At 44.9% G+C, this 23,486-nt stretch overlaps 1 protein-coding gene across 6 annotated transcripts in view; it reads right to left on the bottom strand.

The window, feature by feature from the left end:
- Window positions 1–23,486, bottom strand: part of ptprt (protein tyrosine phosphatase receptor type T) — a 1,450,199-nt gene that overhangs the window by 9,934 nt on the left and 1,416,779 nt on the right. For all 6 annotated transcript variants that reach the window (XM_078555116.1, XM_078555118.1, XM_078555117.1 and 3 more), the window contains 4 exons: window positions 17,722–17,871; window positions 13,963–14,136; window positions 12,824–12,955; window positions 11,999–12,124 (listed from right to left, as the gene is read on the bottom strand). In XM_078555116.1, the coding sequence (XP_078411242.1) occupies window positions 11,999–12,124; window positions 12,824–12,955; window positions 13,963–14,136; window positions 17,722–17,871 (582 nt within the window). The remainder of the gene's footprint in view (window positions 1–11,998; window positions 12,125–12,823; window positions 12,956–13,962; window positions 14,137–17,721; window positions 17,872–23,486) is intronic.

Here is a 23,486-nt window from a genome sequence, read left to right as displayed (position 1 = left end):
TGGAAATCCAAAATAAAAATAAAAATACCTGGAAAAACTCAGCAGGTCTGGCAGCATCTGCGGAGAGGAACACAGTTAACATTTCGAGTCCGTATGACTCTTCAACAGAACTAAGTAAAAATAGAAAAGAGGTGAAATATAAGCTGGTTTAAGGTGGGGAGGTGGGTCAGGTAGAGCTGGATAGAGGGCCAGTGATAGGTGGAGATAGCCAAAAGATGTCATAGACAAAAGGACAAAGAGGTGTTGAAGGTGGTGATATTATCTAAGGAATGTGCTAATTAAGGGTAGGAAGCAGGACAAGCAAGGTACTGTTAGCCCTAGTGGGGGTGGAGTGGGGTGAAGGGAAGGGATCGAAATAGGTTAAAAGGTAAAGATAAAACAATGGATGGAAATACATTTAAAAATAATGGAAATAGGTGGGAAAAGAAAAATCTATATAAATTATTGGGAAAAAAGGGGGATCGAAAAGGGGGTGGGGATGGAGGAGAGAGTTCATGATCGAAAATTGTTGATTTCAATATTCAGTCCGGAAGGCTGTAAAGTGCCTAGTCGGAAGATGAGGTGCTGTTCCTCCAGTTTGCGTTGAGCTTCACTGGAACAATGCAGCAGGCCAAGGATGGACATGTGGGCATGAGAGCAGGGTGGTGTGTTGAAATGGCAAGTGACAGGGAGGTCTGGGTCATGCTTGCGGACAGACCGAAGGTGTTCTGCAAAGCGGTCACCCAGTCTGCGTTTGGTCTCTCCAATGCGGTTTCCTCTACATTGTAAGCATGACCCAGATCTCCCTGTCGCATGCCATTTCAACACTCCACCCTGCTCTCATGCCCACATGTCCGTCCTTGGCCTGCTGCATTGTTCCAGTGAAGCTTAACGCAAACTGGAGGAACAGCACCTCATCTTCTGACTAGGCACTTTACAGCCTTCCGGACTGAATATTGAGTTCAACAATTTTAGATCATGAACTCTCTCCTCCATCCCCACCCCCTTTCCGATCCCCCTTTTCCCCCCAATAATTTATATAGATTCTTCTTTTCCCACCTATTTCCATTATTTTTAAATGTATTTCCATCCATTGTTTTATCTCTACCTTTTAGCTTATTTTGATCCCTTCCCTTCATCCCACCCCCACTAGGGCTATCTGTACCTTGCTCGTCCTGCTTTCTACCCTTAATTAGCACATTCCTTAGATAATATCACCACCTTCAACACCTCTTTGTCCTTTTGCCTATGACATATTTTGGCTATCTCCACCTATCACTGGCCCTCTATCCAGCTCTACCTGTCCCACCCCCCCTTAAACCAGCTTATATTTCACCTCTTTTCTATTTTTACTTAGTTCTGTTGAAGAGTCATACAGACACGAAACGTTAACTGTGTTCCTCTCCGCAGATGCTGCCAGACCTGCTGAGTTTTTCCAGGTATTTTTATTTTTGTTTTTTATGTTTCAAACTATCTCCTTTTAAAACAGAATGTTCTTAACAGGGCTGGTGTGATCACACTAATTCTCTTTGGAGACAGGCCCATGTGATTTGTGACCAGAACCTATAGAAAATCGAGCAACAAGTTTTCAACACCTTGACACAAGAGAGGGACAGCTGTTTTTTTTTTCTGCACAAAGACACGCTGACTGAGATCCCCAGAGAGGGGGCAGAAAAGTTTGCTGCTGTGAAAGGCCCAGGAAAAGTTTATTTTTTGTATTAGCCACCAAGGAGGATGCTGGTGGGAACTGGTTCGCTATTCAAAGGGACAGGACTTGTGGAGATTTAAGGAACAATAAGTTGCAAGTGTGTGCCTTCCTGCCGGAAGTTGTTTGGGGATACTCAGAAGACTGAGTGGAACAACATTCAAAGGACACCCGAAGACTTGCTGTGGCATGGCAGGATGAAAGGAATCTGCTGAAAAGCCAAGAGGTGTTTGGGAACTAATTGTCAAGACTACATGTCTGCTGGGAGTGTGACATAAAGTATTTCAGTTGTTTCAGTTAGTTAATGGGGAAGTACCCTTTCCGTCATTTGGTGTATCAGTTGTTGGTTAAGTGAAGTTTAGTCGATATTGATTTTAGTTTGTTGGTTACAGTAAAAGTCTTAATACATGAAATCTTGTCTTGTGATTCTCCCCGTCGGCTGCTGGGAAATACATCTTATAAAAAAATTGTTGGTCTCAATGGGGATCACGACAACTTGTAACTGAGGCTTGAATTTTTTCCTTGGTGTGTGCGCACCATCAGTGGGCCCAGAAGCAGATGTGAACTCTACCCCTACCAGAGACCGGCAGCCAACAGCAATCACACGTTGGCTGGCCAATTAACAGCCAGCCAGAAGGGAACTCACTATCTGAGCGGGCCAGTGCTGATGGGGGTGTGCAGGTGGGAATAGGGTGGGTGCTTCAATGGAATCAGCTGTGGGCAGGGGGTTTAAAAGCACAAAATAAAGAAGTGAAGTTTGTGCTGTGAAATTTTGGAAGAGTATTGTGAACCTTGGAATTTAAATTTTTCCTTCAGGATTGAAAGACATGAGGAACGTGGCTAAGGAATAGTGCAATGTCATCTAGAGTTGCAAACCATAGAAGAAGGCTTGGAAATGCCCATAGCCAAGCACCTCTTGCTTCTCTAATAAGACCATAAAATGTAGTAGCAGAAGTAGGCCATTCAGCCCATCGCATCTGCACCGCCATTCAGTACGATCATGGCTGATCTGATAATCCTCAACTCCACTTTTCCCCATTACCCTTGATTCCCTTACTGATTAAAAATCTGTCTGCCTCAGCCTTGAATATACTTAATGACCCAGCCTCTACCGCCCTCTGCGGTAAAGAATTCCACAGATTCACTACCCTCTGAGAGAAGAAGGGCACTCATCCAGGCAGTGAAAGGTTACTGGGAGATAGTGCTGCCACGTGACGGCAAGAGGAGGCCTCCACATCTAACCCAGAAGACTTGGGCCAAGGAAGCCGGGGGGGTTGTACAAAGGACCTGGGTGCAGTGCCGGAAGAGGGTGAATGATATTCTCCGCTCTGCAAGTAAGAATAATAAAGCCCCTTATCACCTTGAAACAATGTTCATGTGTGGGCTTGCACCTGGTGGGGCTTGAGGCTGTAAAGCCTTGAGCTAAAGTCGGCACATCTTCCTGTGCCCTAGAAGGCTGCCTGGGTCTAGCAGGCTTGTCTGTGAGGGGGAAAGTCCTGCAATGTGCTGGGTAGTTAAACCAGTGATACTGGGGAGGAGGAAGTAATCTTTTGGAATATCAAGGGTGGACTCATGAACGTACTCTTGTTTTCGCAGGAGAAGAGGAAGCACAATGCCCTAGAATGAAGCCATATTGGTGAGGGAGTGCCAAATCTTGCATTGCCGACTCCAAAGGAGGAGGACATTTTGGACTTTGTGCGTGAGTGCAGAGCGCGATCCACTGATCGTGGAGACGCTGGGGTTTCAGAGGATGGTAAGAGTGAAGTGCACACACATTAGATTGGTAGGGGAATCATCTCAGAAATGGAGGGCAATGGGTGAAAGACTGCCAGGTGGCATCCACTTCTCTTTTATGTTCTTGCTTAAGGAAATCTTTGATTAGCGCTATGCCCAATTGCAAAACTCAGCTGAATTCACCTACTCTGAATCTGAAATACTCATGGATACTTATGCTTGTTTTTCCACCATCAGAGGGTCATCTTCAAGACCAGCTGATGATCCTGAAGGCCCTCATCATTAACATCAGAGAAGGAGGAGCCATCAGATGCACTAGCGTCGCATACTCACTCTGAACCTTGCACCTCCTCGGACAGGCACTTTGGTGGGTTTGAGCACTCCGGCATGAATGGTTGAACACACTGGGGAAGGCACGTCACATTTGCCTGAAGAGCTATCGGAAACAGAAAGCTCTCAGGCCTCTGACAATCGGAGGAGTAATGGAGACCAGGACAATACTGAGCCCCAGGTAGATGATGAGCCCCTGGAGTCATCCATTAGGTAGGAAATGCTGGAGGTCCAGCGGACTGTATGTGGAGATCTGGCAGAGATTCCTGAGGGTTTGTATGCCATGGTCCGTGTAATGGAGGAGTCCATGCAAAGTATGAGCACTGTATTGACCCTTAGCTCTGAACGCACAGCATCTGCCATACAGAGATTGGTGACTCTCATGGACCACCAGCTCCAGGAGCTCAATCAATGTTTTCTGGGTTGCATTTAGACCTTTGAGCCCACACACTGGTAGTGACCTCCGCAGGGCATTGCCAATGTCAGAGATAGATGAAGCACCTTATGACTCTGCTAGCTGCCCAACCATCTGAGCAAGGAGGTACAAGCAATGTTGGCGGATGACCGGCAGATCCAAGCTTCTGGAGGCTCCTCTCACGGTGCTCCTGATGATGAAAGCAACTCCTCCACCCCTCTGCCAGTGATCGTAGCATCTGAGGAAACCACAACAACTGAGTTGTGTCTTGCCATTATGCAGGACTCTCCTGTTCAATCGGGGCCCTCACAGGCACCAGCAACCATAAGACGGCTGCCAAAGTCATCAAACTCAAAGGGGCATCAGAGTCAGCAGCTTGCCTCCAATGCAGCTGCCGGCAATGGGGAAGCATCAAGGCAAAGCACAAGAGTTTCATGAAATCACTATAAACACACAAGGGCTATCATGGGTGAGATTTTTATCATTGTTACTTGTCTCATGTTTTATTTTGCTGTCACATATTACTGTTTTAAAATGTAACCTCATGTGACATGTCCTTCTTGTGCTTTCTGTGCCAGTAAGAAAGGAGGCCTTCAACTTAAAACTAAACAGCAATTGGGTATGATAGTTTATTTCATGAGGAGGCGCAGGAGGAAGAGGCTGTCAGGAGGGCCTCATGAGCTCCAAGCAATAATGTAGCTGCATCTTTCCAATGATTGAGGCCTACTGGAAGCTTCTTTGAATTAAAGCATTCCTGGTCTTCATGGCTCCCAAAAGCTGCCTCATTGCTGGGTCATTATCATGACCCTGTGGCTGAGTGGGCTCTTCCTCACAGCCTGTGCTGGAATCTTCCATGACACATTGTGGAAGCACACTGCAATCTTCAGCCTCTAATTGATGTCCCCAAGAGAGAGCCAGATTGTGGTTGTGTGCTGTGTGCTGCACAATGAGTGACACGCATTCTGGAGGATATTGAAGAGATCCTCCAGACTGGTCCAGGCAATGGAACCTCATTTTCAGGAGGCCTATTGCCCTCTCAATTATAGCCCTCATGGAGGGAATGGCTTCTGTTGTACCTCTCCTCCACAGGCCCTCTTGGGTGTCTGATTGGTGTCATCATCCACATTTTCAGAGGATATCCTTCATCCCCCACCAATCAGCCATCCAAGCGTGCAGGGGAGATGAACAGCCTTGGAACTTGGAACTCCCAGGATATCTTGCACAAACCTGGGGGACCTGCTGCTGGTGATCACACACTAGCTGGACACTGAACAAATGGAAGCCCTCCCATTTCACAAAGGTCCCCAGCTCCTCAGCAGGTGCCTTGATGACACACGTGTGCAGCAGTTCAAGAAGACAGCTCACCACCATCTTCTCAAGGGCAATTAGGGATGGGTAATATATGCTAGCTTGGCCTGCGACGCCCACATCCCATGAACAAATAATAAAAAATCAATAGCTCCCTGGATCTTTGGGGAGCCTGCAGTAGCTGCAAAATCCTCTTGCATGCTCTACCTAGCTTTCCTCATCTGTTTTGAAATGTATGAAGGTGTTGACCCTTCTGGAGAGAGCGTCCGTCACAAGCTTTATGCAGTTGTGTGCTGCGGATTGTGGCACACTGCACAGATCACCAACAGGACCCTGGAAGGAACCTGAGGCATAAAAATTGAGCATGACGGTCGCTTTCAGCGCCACTGCCATTGGGTGCTCACCTACACAACTGGATGTGATCTCAGGCCCTATCATCTCACAGATTGAGGTTACTGTCTCCCTTGAGGGGCGAGTCCTTCTTCTGCACTGCACCTCGCTCATCTCAAGATATCTGGGTATAACTCTGGAGACTCTTCCAGCAGGGTATTGATACCACCTCTTGCCCCTTATCCTTTGCAAGCCTTGCTGGCCTTCAACCCCTTCAGGTTGGTCTTGCGGGCAGATCCTGTGACGATGTCTCTGGCCAGCTGGCCTCCTCTCTCTTTTTGCCCTCTCCTTTTCACCTGAGGAAGTGCCTCCACCTGAAATGACAATGCCCATATTTCACCTTTTGCTTTGCAGAGGGTTTATCTTAATGACGATGTGGCCACCCTGTAAAAGCCTGTATAAGGATTTAAACCTCTCAACTTACTTAAGAAATGAGCAAGATGGCTCACCGATGAAACAGGATGGCCCAGATATCAAATAACATGTGTACTCCTCCCTCCTCATTCCTCTATTCCTCCTGAGCCTTATATCCTGCCCTAGGTGTAGAAAGTGTTATATGTGTGATCCCGCCTGCCCGGTTTCCTGTGCGCTGACTGTAAAAATGCACGGGCCTCAAAATTGCGGTGCGTTGCACTTGTAATTGGCTCAGTTGGCCCTTTGATTGACGTCTGCACCTGAGCTGAGGGCACAGCATGTAGCCCAGTGGCTGAAGCTGTCACCAATCAGTCAAGTGGGGTGGAGTGGAAGTGGTTGGGGTTTCAGGCAGCCATGAACACTGGCCATTTAAGTGGTGGCCAGAACTCTTCAGCATGCATGAAGGGACCTTGAGATGCAGCCAGAGCTGGAGACTTAGCCAAGAGAGGTCCTTAGGAGACATATGCTAACCCACCCGACTCTCTCTTTGACCCAGCAGGAGGAGAACCTCAGGATCATGGAGCCTGGTGATCTATCAGTGTGCTTCATCGCTTACAGGGAGCAGAGAAGAAGGAGAAGAGTGCGATGGAGGTGTTTGGCTCACTAATGGGAGGCGCACCACCCTCAAGATGAAGGTGCGGCAGGGCCTACTGCGTACGCAACTGAAGATCCACAGGGAGCCATTGCCCGTAGGCGCCTCACTAGACCCTGGGTCTACAGACGAAGCTTGTCATTCCTGCAGATGACTGAGAACCAGTGTCACTGAAGACTGCGCATGTCTAGTGAGCTGATCAGTCACATAGGCACCTGCTGCAGGGTTTGGCGCAACGGAAACATGGAGGTCATCCACTGCCAGTGTCTGTGAAAGTGATTGCGGCGTTCAATTTTTACACCAGTGGCTCCTTCCAGTGCTCCACAGGTGACCTGTGCAGGATCGTGCAAGCCTCCACCCACAAGTACATCCAGGAGACCACGGTGGCCATCTTTGTGAAGGCACAGAACTTTGCGCATATTGACCGGGACCAGGAAAGCCAGGAAGTAAGAACGCTGGGATTTGTGGCAATCTCTGGTTTTCCGTACAGGATACCATCGACTGCAATCCTATGGCACTGAGATCTCCATTGCAACAAGCAGTCCAGTACGTCAACTACAAGGGTTTCCACTCGCTGAATGTTCAGCTGGTCTGAAACCACCACAAACGCATCCTACAGGTCTGCGCATGATTCCCAGGGAGCATCCACGGCTCCTACATTCTCAGCAGATCTTAGATCACTAACATCTTCCAGGGTCCATAGAAGCTGCAGGGTTGACTCCTTGGGGACAAGGGCTACCCATAGAGGACGTAGCTGAAGACACCCGTGTGGCGGCCTCAGACTGCAGCAGAGAGACAGTATATTGAGGCTCATGCCGCAACCTGGACTTTGGTGCAGCAACCGATTTGCATATTGAAAATGAGGTTCCGGTACAATACACTCCCCAGAGGGTGTCGCGCATCATCGTCACTTGCTGCGCACTGCATAACCTGGTGCTGCAATGGGGGCAGGACCTAGCTGAGGGGGAAATGGAAGAGCTGCATGTCTCATCCAATGATGAGGATGTTGAAGAGGGTGAGAGAGATGAGGTCCTTGAATGTGAGGATGCCAGCAATGAGGCCATTGCACTGCCAGGCCACATGAGGCAGGCATGCTCGGGAGGCCCTCATAGCCGCAAGATTCATGGAGGATGATGACGAGATGCAGTGAGGGCAGACCTGACATCCTCACCTTGCATCTGTGAACGTTTGATTCTGTGTCACTGATGGCAGCGCACATACCCTCAGTGCTCAGGCTCATGTCATGGAGACGCAGCGGAGGCCCAAATACTGGCTAGATTCCAGGAGGGTGATGACAGCATCCAGTGAGGACACTCCATAGATCTTCACATAGCCTTCCTGAACATCTGACTCTTGTGTAGCTGATGGCAACTCCCTTGTGCTCTGTGATCAGTGTTATATAATGGAGACATAGCCGTGAAATTTTAATTGCACCTGAGCATTTGGCAGTCTTCATCACCTGACCCCTTCAGGACCACACTGTCACCGGACACAGGCTGAAGAGATGGGGGCCAACCCCACCTCAGAAGGTGCTGAGAGCACACAGAGAGAATGATGGAACTCTGTGACGCCTGCCCATGACATTCTGGCAGCAATGACAAGCACCATCGAGTGCAGGTATCACTGATGTGTCCAGTGAGTGTGAAGCCGGAACATCACTTTGATCTGAAGGTTATACACTGCACAGGGAAGAGACCCTGGACTGAGACACTTGCCATTATCTTGTACAGGAACCAAGGTTTCACATCTGAATGACATGAATACTGCTCATCATAACAAGGAGCGATAGACAAGGAGACATTCTTGGGAGCTTATTTACAATAGTAAACATTATGTACAAGTGATTAAAACCTGTGCCCAAGTGGTGCAACTACATCTTCTTAACCTTCCTAACCCTGCTGCTACATCTTGGTGTTCCCCCAAGGTGAGGTGGAGGCAGCCTGCTGACTGCTACGTCCTGTCTGTGATGACCTTGGTAGGCATCCTCTGGAGGGTCGAGACCTGGAGGGCCCCAGCCTGCTTTGAGCCTGTGGAGCTGGAGATGATGGGGTCACAGGAAGAGCGGATTTGGATTGGTTGGGTATTCCCAGAGTCACCTGGGTGGAAGGCACCGGGGTGTTGAGATGCTGGTCCTCCACCCTATGGTTGCTTGATGGCTGACTCCTTGAGGAGAAGGGGAAGCTGGAGTGAGATCGAGCTGCTCCACACCCCTCTTGCGTTGACACTGTTGGAGGGCAGCTATGGTGTCAGCAATGGAGTTCAGCTCGCGTAGCAGTGCAGGACCAACATCCTGGACCAAGGTCTCCATGGCGGCCGCCATCCTACCAGTGTTGACCTCGGTGCATCAGCATGACAGCGCAAATACCTCAGACTTAAGGCAGATGGACTCCTCCATCGTTCCTTGCAATCTGAGAAGTACACCAGACATCCCTTTCCTGATGTTCCCATGATTGTCTTTGCAGCTCCAACAACTGATTGAGCACTGAGTGCAGAGGCTCATCATCTGACTCAGGCTCAGCAGGTTCCTTGCCTCCAGCAGTCCTCTGAGTGCCGGCCACCTCGGATGTCCCTGCCTCTGCCTGCTGTGCTCACCAGATTGTGATCCTGAGGTCACTCTAAATCTAGGTCCCACCAAGGTGTGTATCGCTGCGCTGACGGAGGGTGTGAGTGAGCGCTGTGAAAGGCCTTCGACCACGCTGCCCTCAGGGTCCCCATCTGAGGTGCCCTCAGTGGAGTCACGGTCAAGGTTGCCTGAGGGAGACGTGGCAGATGTGTGTAGGAAAGTGCAGATGATTAGTGCTTGGCAGCAGCGTTACACATGACTCAGACTAGCATTGACAGAGGGATGATCTGGTGCAGAATTCTCACGTGGATGTTTGCTAGCGACCTTACTGTCACCGCAGGAATAATCCACGTCCTCTCCGGCCAGCTCCAACGCACGGCTTGCGAACGGAGTGAGGACCTTGACGGCCGGCACTCCACTCCTGGTCTCATACCTCACCCAGTGATTGGGCATGACCTTGTCCTGCATAAAGACAGATGGAGAGAGTGTGAGCAAGGTGCACGTCAGGCCAAATGAGAAGGCTGCCAGGCATGTTAACAGCGTGGCAGGCACATCGGAGGCTGCCCGTCAGCGAGATGGCATGTTTCCCATGACTGCATAATTTATGAGGCAGGAAGGGGACGAAATGGCACAAAAATCCACCATTGCTGCCGGTGGGTAAGATGTTGTTTTTCACACCTGCTACCACACTTAGTGCAATTCTGGAATGATTCCCGTGTGAGATGCTCTTTGCCAGTTTTCCAGAAATGATTTGAAGGATACACTGCCAAACAAAATCTATAACAGAATGTCATACAGTAAGTGAATTGCTCGGAGCCAAGGACGACTGTTAAAAAGGAATGATTTATCGCCTATCTTTGGAATGCTGCAGAGATAATGGCAGCACTGGGAGGTCAGCCACTATTAACATAATAGAATTTAAATATCATTCATAATTAAGTTTTTAATGCTAACAGGTGTTCCAATTTTCTGAAGATATAAGAATCTCATCGTTATGGGCCTTATCTTGAGGTATGCTGTTATAGTTTTACATTCATTTTAGAGTAAAGGGTAATTTTTGTTCTGGTCTCATTTCAATGAATAATTAAGAGCATCTTCTGCATCAAGTTCCTGACCTCTGCCCTTGTTGAGTAATGGTTCACAATGGGAATGGAGCTATACAAAATTGTTTTTTTGTATTTATTCGTTCGTGGGATGTGGGTGTTGCTGGCTAGACCAGCCTTTATTTTCCATCCCTAATTGTCCTTGAGAAGGTGGTGGTGAGCTGCCTTCCTGAACCCCTGCAGTCCATGTGGTGTAGGTACACCCACAGTGCTGTTAGGAAGGGCATTCCAGGATTTTGACCCAGTGACAGTGAAGGAACGGCGATAAATTTCCAAGTCAGGATGGTGAGTGACTTGCAGGGGAATGTGTAGGTGGTGGTGTTTCCATGCATCTGCTGTCCTTGTCCTTGTCCTTCTAGGTGATAGCTGTCTAAGGAGCCTTGGTGAGCTCCTTAGTGCATCTTGTAGATAGTACACACTGCTGCCACTGTGTGTCAGTGGTGGAGGGAATGAGTGTTTGTGGATCGGGTGCCCATAAAACAGGCTGCTTTGTCCTGGATGGTGTCAAGCTTCTTGAGTGTTGTTGGAGCTGCACTCATCCAGGCAAGTGGAGAGGATTCCATCACACCCCTGACTTATGCCTTGTAGATGGTGGACAGGTTTTGGTGAGTCACCAGGGGAGTTACTCCCCACAGAATTCCCAGTCTCTGACCTGCTCTTGTAGCCACAGTATTAATATGGCTGGTCCAGTTCAGTTTCTGGTCAATGATATCTCACAGAATATTGATAGTGGGCGATTCAGCGATGGTAATGCCATTGAATGTCAAGAGGGGATGGTTAGATTCTCTCTTGTTGAAGATAGTCATTGCCTAGCACTTGTGTGGCATAAATGTTACTTGCCACTTGACAGCCCAAGCCTGGAAATTGTCCAGGTCTTGCTGCATTCAGACACGGACAGCTTCAGTATCTGGTGAGTCACGAATGGTGCTGAACTTTGTGTAATCATCAATGAATATCCCCACTTCTGAACTTATGATGGAGGGAAGATCATTGATGAAGCAGCTGAGGATGGTTGGGCCTAGGACACTACTCTGAGGAACTCCTGCAGTGATGTCCTGGGACTGAGATGATTGACTTCCAACAACCACAACCATCTTCCTTTGTACTGGGTATGACTCCAACCAATGGAGAGCTTTCCCCTGATTCCCACTGACTTTAATTTTGCTAGGGCTCCTTGATGCCATACTGGGTCAAATGCTGCCTAATAACTTAACTAGATTTTAATAGCAACAATAATTAAGGGTTAAAGTACTTATGCAGTCCTCTTGGAATTGTGAGGAAAGGGAACAAATTTATTTTCTAAAATTCTGATAACATGAGTTCACTGAAGGGTTTCTTTTGAACACCGCTCTTTCAACAAATTTAAATGTTTCCTGTCTGATTTTAATTTCTGAGTCAGTACAGTTTCAACTACAAGAATGTCCACAATGAACATACATAATGGCTCTTGAGATTTCAGTCTTACTCGTGCCATATTGTAGATGCGAAAAACCCGAACAATGATGTCCTCTTCAAAGTCTGCTGAGATGAATTCCACTTGGATGGGACCATAGCAACACAGACTTTTCTCTGGCCAGTATTGAATGCAGAGCTGATTAAAAGACACAAGCAATTATGGACTTCACACTAAATCTAAGGCTCAAAGGCTTTACATTGAGTTTTATTAGTGTCACTGTCAATATGGAATTATTTGTGGGTTCAAAAGTAACCACTTTTTAAATAGTCAATTCACTGATGTGACTTCTTACTCTGGACATTTCTTCACTCATGCTTCTCTCTGGACAAAATTGTTTTTGTGCAAATAATTATAACAGATGGAAGGCAAAGCCTAGAAATCACTAGTTACTTTGTTGGTGGGATGAAAATTTAACACATTAATCTGAACTACCTTCATCCAGTATTTTGCCAGAGATTTTCCACTGAAATCTACCATAAAGATGAGAAGCAATTTTTTGTAAAAACCTACTAACATTTTTATTCCCCTATCCAGGCACTTACCTTTAGGTGGCCACATCTCTTTAAATTCACACATTACCTCTTTAACGGTGGCTTATATGCAACTTGCTACTTAATGTTAGTCCCAACATGGGCCAAGAGCCTGCCCCCAGTATGCAAATTAAGCTAACTACATAACATCAGACAGACTCAGCGCATTAATAGTTTGCAAACACCCCACCCATCCCGAAATAACACCTGATCAATACTGCATACTTGTAACTGTCCCACATTACAGAGGAAAATAGTGGGACCAGAATGAATAGATTTGGCATATCTTGTTCATTTTGCCTACCTGTGCAGCATCAAGTTCATTCAACATTACTATTGCCGAGCAATGGTAATCGAACACTAGTCTCCAGAAATCTGTCACAGTATTTGGTAAAGGGTGCTGTGTGACAATAAATGCGGCAGGCTGCTTGTGGCTCTGAGAAAGTGATAAAAAGCAACATTCATAGTTGACTATGTCACATGCAGTTTTGTGTTTATTTCTACAGCACAAAAGACAATAGTAACATAAATTTTACTTCAAAAATAATGTAGAGTTAAGGCCAGAAATGACCATTTCTCTCCTTGGTCTAAAGAATTACACTTTTTAAACTCTATATGTATGTATTTATAGCCTTAGTGATGGAGATATATATAGGAGATCCATCTGAAGTCAAGAGGAAATTATAAGACCAAGAACATTGATAGATGAAGAACTTCAAAAGGTGGTGCCCACCAAGATGAGAGGTGTTGGCTAGACCTGATCAGTCAGGATGTATGGCCTGAAGGACACTGATGAATGCAGGACATAATTTATTACTCGAAGAGTGGACAGGATTAAGTGGTGACTGGAGCAAGCTTTTGATATGAAGAAGGGATAGAGGAGATGACAAGAAACCTCTGAGCTAATGGAGGACTGCAGGCAAAACAATTTAAAAGGAAAAATAGATAACCTTACAGACTAGGAGTAAGGAAGATTGGAGACAAAATATTGGATAGGTCTACACTCGGGGACATACATTTGTAGATGAGGGATAAACATTGGGTCTTGCTGGGGTCGAAAGGGATCTGGTGGATCTCACAGGGGTTCGACCTGCTGCCAGTCATAAGGGCAGCACACAAATCATTTTTTTGTTTACCAAGATCAAATAAATTAGAGATATGAGAAAGCTGGATGACAGACCTCTTTGCTGTTACTATTGCATTATAGTATTACCGGCTGCAGGTTTACTTAAAAGGGGAAAGCCTTGCCACTGTTTTATAATTGCTTTCTTCAGCTCAGAATACAACTTTATACTATATTTTATTAAGGTTAATGTGGAAATATCTGTTTTCATATAACCAGCATTCAATGTCCTTTCCTATTTGTACAGCTACACTGTGTAAATCAAAAAGTCAAAGTACAATGTCTGATACAACTAATGAAAGAATTTTTTTTTTGCTTACGTCCATGAGTGCAGCATTTATGTAGTTGTTTGTTTCACCATCTACAGAAATAAGGAATGGGAGACATCTGTCTGGTGGGAGTACGTCCATATTACGGTTCTTGTCGTGGTTGCGTGGCAATAAACCAACACTGCAATCCTCAGCTCGTACACGTGGAGTTACAATATTTAATGTCTAGAAATAAAAAGTTACAAAGGAGGAAGCTGAGTAATTGTCATTTTTCCTCTCTTCATTTACATAAATTAGACTGACATCTTTCTTCCAATTTCCTCTCCTACTCTCGAAAAGACAATGCTTCAAGGGACTAAGGATTCCTCTGGCTCCTATATGTGGTAGCATTGGAAACGTTCAGGAAGATATCCCTTGGTTGAGTATTTGTAAAAAAAGAGATTTAAATACTTCACGGAAAACAAATTTCAGGGAGCTCTTGTGAACCCAGTTTTGTTGTTACCAACACTTTGACTTGAATATTAAAAGGGTCAGGTTAAAGAGGGTGGTGAGAGAGAGCAATGCTTCTTTTTTTTTGTGTGCGTAGCCTATTTATATGTGCAGAGCCTTTAAATTCTTTTGTGCAGCCATAATTCAAAGGGGGCAATGTGTGCTCAGCCTGCATGGGAACTTTGGGGTTGCTGTGAGGCTGCACAGCTTTGCAACTTAGAGGGGACACTGTGTTACAATCCGCTGCTCATTCACTGAGTAAAGGAGGAATCTGGAGCCGGTCTTTCCTTAACATAGGTTTATTCACAAAACCCAGAGAACAGAGCTACAGGCCAGAATTTTTCAGTTGGCGGGCAGGCTCGGCGGGGGCGGTCATGGAGCCGATCACTGCCCGTGATTGGCTCCGTGCTGCCATTTTACACGGGCAGCATAAGGCGCGAGCGGTAGCGCTCAGTGCTACCTGTGTGGGTGGGGGGAGGAGAGAGAGTCGGGGCCAGCGCTCTTTCACGCATGCGCACGAAAGAGCACTTCAATCTCCCTGAGGCATGGAACTGGCTCAGGGAGATTGAATCGCTATTGTAATTAATGAATAAATGGATTAAAAATGTATTTAAACATGTCCCCTCATGTGACTATGTCACATGAGATGGGACATGAGTTTACATGTAGGAATAATGTTTCATTTATTTAATAAAAACTTTAGGAAACCTCATCCCGCCCGTTGATGAGGTTTCCTAAAAAAACGTGAAGGCCACTTGGCCTTTTCGCCTGCCTGCCAACCTTAAGGTTGGACGGGCAGAGTTAACAATTACATTAATTATTTCCTTAATGGCCTTAATAGGCCATTTACATATTGGCGGGCGCGCAGCCGACTCTGGCGTGCGCCCGCCGAACGAAACATTGCAAGACAGCGCGATGACATCGGGACGCAAGCCCAATGTCATCGTGCGTCATATTAAGCATCGGCGTGTCGGGCCCGCCCCCAGACACCAATTGAAAAATCCTGCCCACAGACTCCCTTTTCCTCTCCCCACATAGGTTCCTATATATACTTAAGAATAACGCCCTAACCTTTCCCCAACCAGTAACAGCTGCTCTTACTTACAACTAGAGCATGCACTCCATTGTAATAGGATTGCAACATTAACACATTGTTTGGGGGCGGGGGGGGGGGGGCTGATTTTGGATGGGAAACCTGGAAGTCTGGGTTTCCTAACATCCGTCTTTCATCCCTGAAAAGTTGCTGAACCAAAGGTTAGACTGATTGACAGGTTTGGCTTCAGTCGCTCAGGGAGGATTCAGGAGCAGGCTGCAAGGCCAGTTGGGGTTGAGGCGGTGGGAAGGTTGTGAGAAGGGGTGGGGGGGGGAGCTTGGTGTGGTCTGATCCCCAATCACAGTTGTGATGTCTTACCCCAATGACTCCAATCCCCAATCCTGTAGTATGTCCAATTCTGTGGTGCAGTCTTATCCTCGAACCTGAGGCAACGCAAAGTCTGATCCTGGGGTGGGGGGGGAAGGGGGAATAAGGGAAGTCGATCTCTGACCCCAGAGGCCTTTTATTATGTCTGGTGGTCTAATTGAAGGGGGTGGAGTGGCTGCAGTGGAAGCTTGCAGGGCCTGGGGAAAGCAGTTCTGCTCCTCCTGACCCACAAGCAGTGCTACAAAGGCATTTACCTTTTCCTGAAACTGTCCTTGCCTGAATTCAACTGTTGGGTTTCCTGAGGCCTCGGAAACCCGGCAGGCGACAGTTAAACCTGTAAAACAGGTTAGATCAGAGTCTGCCAACCTCATTAAAATATTTAAGTTGCCAATTTGCATAATGGGAGTGTGGGTGTTGCCAGCCCCTTTTCTCACTTCCATTAAACCTGGAAGTAGGTGGGTTGGACTTGGGTTTAAGACTTTTAAACTTCTAATCCTGTGACCCAGCCCCAGCCCACCCATGTTTGGGTATGACAACCCAGCCCACAGCAGCTAAAACGTTTCATCTCCCATGTGGATGTACAGTTCTAAAGATAATGTGTTTTTTTAACCAAATCACTTCCCCTCTTTCAGTGAACATGCATATACTTTACTGGAAAGGAGAACTGCCCAAGCTCCACATATTCATTTAAATTCCTACAGCAATTAAGAGGCTCTCAGATCAGTTTTTCAGAATCCAAGACCACCATTTTCCCAATGTTTTATTTCATTCTTGTAGACTTATAACTATGGTTTGCCACCACATTTCAATGGCACAGCATGATCATCTGCTTTTCGCCAACTAAAAAAGGAAAAAATAATTTTTAAAACATAAAAATACTGTGTGTACTAAATAGAATATTCAATATCTTCCCATGAAATAAGATTTTGTTTCTACTTCAGAAGATCACACATTGGTTTACATGAAAAGTATCCTCACCTATTCAAATTCATCCTTCCAAATTATCAACTCTACTTTTTCTTAAGTGACTCTAGTGCCCTGCTCTCAATCTTCTTTCTCGGTAATTCATTCCAATTGCTGATCAACCTCTGTGTAGAGAAATGTTTGTCCTGAATTTGCTGTTCACAACCATGAACCAGTCCCATTTGTCTTGCTTCCCAGGCATAAATGAAAGTATTGGATTAGATTTATGTCCTCTATTTAGTTAAGGATCTTATATACTTCTACAAGGTCCTCTCTATGGTGCCTCTTCAGTAACTGAAGAGCTCCAGATCATTCCTAATAGCACTTCCCTCTAACATTGGGTTTAGCTCCACTGCTCTGCCCTGTATTGCCTCTGGGGCATGAATGGCCACCATAAATTTTAGCGACTAGGTTGTGTACATAGCACTCTACAGATTTAACACAAACTCAACGGATAACTAAGCATTCTATTTGCTTTGCTTCTTGCAAGTGCACACTGGACACAGAGAATCACTCATACCCTTTGACTGTTTCCAAATGTCCTTGCACCCAGGAACAAGAGGAAATCCGACATGGACACCCCACTCAATATCTTTTCTGTTGTACATTAGCTCCTGATACAACTGTTCAACTTTAGCCAGTTAGCAATCCGCATCCATGAATTAGCTTCATAATGTATTATCTCAATATAACCAACATTATCTGGCTTTCCTCACAATTCTGAATGCCACCCTATCAAAACAGTCTATGATGTTGGTCAGTCAAGAAACACTCCAAAAGTCAAGTTAGCTATCATCTATCAGGATATTTTCATACAGGCTCTTTACCATTTTATTTATGATACTGATTCTCCATTTGTACCACACACACATATTTAAAATCATATACTTCATTAGCTTCTTTTCTTCTTGCATTCATGTTTATTAGATCTTGGTCACCTGAAACTCATCTTTAATCTGGCTGGAGTTGGTTTGTGGGTCCACTTTGCTGATGTTATAAAACATCGCTCTGAATTCACAGACTGGTATTGTTGTGTTTCCACATAAGCATGCCTCCAAAATTGCATCGTGAACAAAGACATACTGCTCCTACAGAACGAAAGCAAATTAAATACAATGTTAGTTATTTGGTCATAATTTCATCCAGATTTTTAAATTGCCAGTTTCTCTGTAGCCCTGAAACATTGTACCAATAGTTACATTTTCAGATTTTCTAGTTATGCTGTGGGATATTAAGGTACAAATGCTTATCATGTATATCTGAAATTCCCCTCTATTTTAAACAGGATTATACCTCACTCAAAATGTGGAGAGAGGATTTTGCAGTCAAACTTGTTCACATAGAAATTAGACTTGGCCTGTTTTCTGTGGCGAAGAAGGCAATGGCTTCCCAATATTTAATTGGAGGAAATCTCTGCTTGTCCTGTACTGGATGTCAGACAAGCTGCATGACAAGTTAGAGGCAGTAGAAGGATTGAGAGAAATGATGATGTGATAGAGCTGGGTGTCACCAGAGCACAAGTGGAACCTGGCAGGTTTTCGGATGATGTCACTGAGTGGCAGCATATTGATGAGAAATAGGAGGCTGCACGTGCCAAAACTGAGAGGCCCAATACAAATTGGTCCTCAGGCCTCATCTGAATAGTTGGTGTGAGCTGTTGGCGTTTGAAAATGGAGGTTTCAGGTCAGGAGCTATTGTTTATTTTCTCATTCAAGACTTGCGATCCATTCCGTTCTAATTTTCAGAACATGGGTGTGAACTAAGAACCTGAACTAAATGTTGCAGTTAGCTCTGTCACTTCTGGTTGCATGCTGCAAGAATCTCTGAAGTTTTACCTCAAGGTCGTTCCTCTTTATTAATAGTTGCAAATATAACAAATGAAACGTTTAATTAATTTCCATTAAAATGTTGAATCAAACAAACCCACAGGTTTAATAAAAAGATTAAAAGTGAAGCAATGATCCTGATCTGAAATTACAGTATCCTTTTGAAATAGAGGGCAGAATTTAGAGAAGGTGAAGCAGGTTCAACCCACTGATGGGAAAACCAATGAGAAACCCATGTCACTGCTCGAAGGGATGTCCAACAGTATTTAAGTGCAATCAGGCGCTTATGTGGGTAGTGTAGGGCCTCCCACAGAATTAAGTATGCAGTAAGGGAGTATCCCTCCCCTGAGAGCTGTCAGCCAGAGGCCAGCAGCTCTACATTGCAGACAGCACCACCAGGAGGTGGTAATTCAGTGAGGCCTTTACCAAGGATCATCGCTGGATCCTGGAGACAGATGAGTGTGGGTGGATTGGGGGTCATGGGGAGGGGATCGCCGTGAGGGGGAGAGGTAAGTCAATGTGGAGCGGGGGGGTGGCTCTGAGCAGACACCTTCCTAATGCTTGGTTCCTTGATTGGACAATAAGTGCCTTTGAAAGAGGGGCAACCCCCTGGGAAGCTGCTGGCAAATCCAACAGGGTGTGCCGGGCAGCCTTCAGGAGGCACTGGATACCCGGGTGAATTCAGGGGAATCCCTAAGCCACCATTAAATCCCACAGGGATCAGGGATAAAGGTCTTTAAGTGGCTTAATAATGAGCCTAATTAACCAATGGGCAGGGTCCCCATGTAGGCCCATTCTTGCTGCTGACTGAACGGGGGTCAGTTTTCCCACCGGCAGGAATGGATTGCGCAGCTTACCCCCGTGATTATGCAGGCTCACCCCCCAGCTAGCCCACTCTGACAGGCTCCATTAAATCCCAGCCAGAAAGTCTGTTGCGTATCCCAGGATTTGAAAATGAGACAGTAACACTAGCAATGATACCAATAAGAGCTACGATGGGCCAAATGGCCTCCTTCTGAACTACATCATTCTATAACTCAGCTGGCACCTGGGGTGTTGAGGAAATAACCTGAAATAAAGGATGGTCAAAAAATAGGTCAATGTTAGGCCTTCTGGCGCATCAGTGTTGCAACCTGCTCAAATTTTAATATTCACTCCACAACTGGTTGGAACCTATTTTTTTTAAGCAGGTAAGAATCAAATTTAATGGCTATGGGCCTATACTCAAATTGCTTTACGATAATGAGAATATCATTGAAATTATTGCTATCATTTTTCAAGTGTCACAGTGATACATCTGAAATAAAATAAATCAGCCTGGGGTGCATGGAGTATGCTGAGTTGTCAGTATCTAAAGGTTAAAATTGAAAACTATAACACAAGACCCTCAGATTCAGCTTGCCTTTTGCCTAGTAGTCCAGCAGATGTAGTTGGAAAAACAGTAGGGTTTCAGTTAATTAGTAACCCGGGCTAATAGTCACAACAAGAGGAGGACTGGAGTTGATGGACTGCAGTGCTACTGCCACCCACCTCCCCCCACCCCCCAACCACCCCAGTCAATATTCTCTCTTAAAATTATTGTTTTCAGAATAAAGACATCATAGAATTATACAACATCACGGCCCAGGACCAGGTCCTTTTGTCCTTCAAGTCTGCATGGTGATTTTCTCCATGAGCCACTGAGTCAAATCTCACTCTCCTGCTCAGCTCCTATACTCTTCAATCTTACTCTACTTCAAGCCAATATCCAATTCTCTTCACAAAGCATCCGCATCAATAGCTGCTTGTAGCAAACAATTCCACCATCTGTACAAAATATTTGTTTCTAATTTAGTTATTCTTGTTAATATATTACATTTATATGCTGTCTTGTTATTGTCCTGCAAACAATCGATCACTATTTGCCTTATCACAATCCTTTAGAATATTGAAGATATCTGTGAGGCAGCCACATAACTGGTGAAATCTTAGACACTCTTCCCTGTACCTTATCCAATGTTTTTATATCCTTTGTATAATGGGGTAAAAAATATACTCCAGGTGCATTTTAAGGTTTTGTACAAATTATCCTTGCTTTTATATTCATTGCCTTTTAAATAGAAACATTCTGTTTGCCTTTTAATAGTTTTACGTGTTTGCGCTGCTATCTTTGAAGGCCCAAATGGCCTAAGTATCCAAAAGTTAAGGTCCCTCTGCTTCTCTACTCCATTTAAAATATTACCATTTAAGACAAACTTACCTTCCCTATTCTTACTTCTTAAATGAACAGCTTTGTTCATTGAAATTACTGTAGCATTTAAATTAAGAATCAATATCCTGATTAGGAAGAAAATGGAAGAAGGTTAGATGATGAGCAGAATATGCTAAATATGTAAGGAATTCTTCTAACTACTCAAACCTAATGGTTTGGAACCATCTCTCCTCCTGCTTAATATCAAATACCATTTTTTCTAAATTGCAAATTCCAATTAAAAAAAAAAGATTCAGGCTCAAAAGTAGACTTATGAATGGCAATGACTATCAAATTCTTCATTAGCGAGATGGTTTCTATGTGGATTTCAAATAAATAGCTGATGCAAATATACTTGACTAATTTCCTGATTAAAGACCATCATTGTCAAACACTCACTTCCTATAAGTATATTGTAAATCCATGGGCACATAAAGAAAAATGCCGGTAAATGGTTTGTTTTCAATATTTGCAAAGTTTTCCCTATTCAAATATTTCCAAGGTTTAGAAATAATTAACTTGTTTAAGTTTCCATACACATGCATTGGAACACAATTGTGTGAGCCACTGATGATGACTGAGAAGATTAAACATAGAACAGTTTTATGAAAATGTGGCTGCTTCTGACTTGAAAGATAACAAAAGGCGGTTAATGAAACTGCTGTAGGGTGCTCGAGTTGTACTATTAGTGATAGAGTTGGTCTGCAGACACTTCTTGGGTTGAAATATTAAGTTTATTTACAATATACTCAGCAGCAACTACACGTGTGCTTTCAACTCCAACTCCATCTCTACACTGACTGCTGAGGTAGCCCGCACTACTTGCCTATTGGTTACTACAGATCATGTGATCTTCCTTAAGAAGAATTATTTTTAAATGTACATTAGATACTAAATAAAACCATAATCATTATATTCCTCCCCCTTTAACTCAGCTATGCATATTATATTTACAAGTACATATTTTTCAAGACAACATAATATTTACACTGGGTAAGGAATTTACAAGTTCAGTCTTTCAGGTGGTTTCCTGGTACTTAGTAGCTCCACAACTTCAGATTCTTTGTCAGGAACCTCCTTTTCTGGAGTGCTTCGTTGGGCACTTGCAGTTCTGAACCCTCAACTCTGACAGGAACATTAGACATTTTAGCCCTGGGCTGAGTATCCTCAACAGGAAAAACTGACCCGGTCATGATCACTGGTGGAACCAAATCTTGATGATTTCTCTCCCTCTTCATTAAATGGTCCACATGTTTACGAATGACCCAGCCTTCCATGGTATGGTAAGATAGAGGTCCAGTCACTACACTTATTTCACCCGTTAACCACTTTGGTCCTTCCCTGAAGTTTTTCACGTATACCAGCTCCCCCATGGTAAATTTCCTCTCACGACTATGCCAGTTGTGTCTAGTTTTCTGACTTGCCTGATTCCTTTCCACCTTCCCCTCTAAATTGGGCATTTTTAAGCTCAATCTCGTCCTGAGACGGCATTTCAATAATAACTCCGCAGGTGTGACACCTGTTGTTGTGTGAGGGGTAGTCTTGTAATGAAAAAGAAAGCATGCTAGTTTGGATCGCCAGTTAGCTTTTTCATACCTGCCTTGAACATCTGAACTGCCCTTTCGGCCAGTCTATTTGAGGAAGGGTGGTAAAGTACATTTATCACAAGTGATACTTTTGAGGTTGATAAACCGTTGAAATTCAGCACTCATAAATGCCTTGCCATTATCAGAAATGACTACTTCTGGTATTCCGTGAATGGCGAAACTCTAGATGTAGTTTCTCAATTGCCGAAGTTGGTGACTTCACCTCATATACGTCCAACCATTTTGAATGGGCATCGACAGTGAGTAGAAACATTGTTCCCAGGAAAGGTCCAACGTAGTCAATGTGCAGCCGCACCCAGGGTCTACCTGGCCACTCCCATGGGTGCAATTGAACTGTCGCTGGCAACTTTTGCAGTTGCTGACATTGCACACAGTGCTTTACTAAACTCTCTATTTCGCCATCCATCCCAGGCAACCATAGATAGCTGCGTGCTATGGTCTTCATTCAGGAAATTCCTGGATGGGCACTGTGTAGTTCAATTAAAAGTGGTTCCCTTCCCTTTGGAGGAACTATCACTCATGCTCCCCACAATAAGATGCCATCCTGGCTGGTTATTTCATGTCTTCTGTTGAAGTACGGTTTCATTTTGTCAGATATGGGCTCCTGTGACCAACCATGTTATGCTTGATCTCGTACCTGAGATAGGACCAGGTCCTGGCCTGTCCAGTCTCTGATCTGTCGAGCACCATAATGGCGAGGAATCTAAAAAATTTAACAGTAAAACAAGTTCTTGTGGAACTGGAACATGCTCATCATTTTCTTGTAAAGGCAACGACTAAGGGCATCAGCGTTTGTGATCTGATTGCCAGGCCTACGTATGAAAGTGTATGCTGGTACGCTGCCAGAATTAAAACCCATCATCGTATCCTTGCTGAGGCTATGAGTGTTATAGCCTTGTCCTCACTAAACAATCCTAGCAATGGTTTGTGGTCTAAAACAATTGTAAAATGGCAGCAGCGTACATACTGGTGAAATTTCTTGACACCAAAGACGATGGACAGGCCTTCTTCTTCTATCTGCGAAGATCCCTTTTCTGCTG

This window comes from Cetorhinus maximus, chromosome 13 (assembly GCF_964194155.1).
Source record: "Cetorhinus maximus chromosome 13, sCetMax3.hap1.1, whole genome shotgun sequence".
Lineage (NCBI taxonomy): Eukaryota > Metazoa > Chordata > Chondrichthyes > Lamniformes > Cetorhinidae > Cetorhinus > Cetorhinus maximus.
This window is presented reverse-complemented; position numbering and strand designations above follow the sequence as displayed.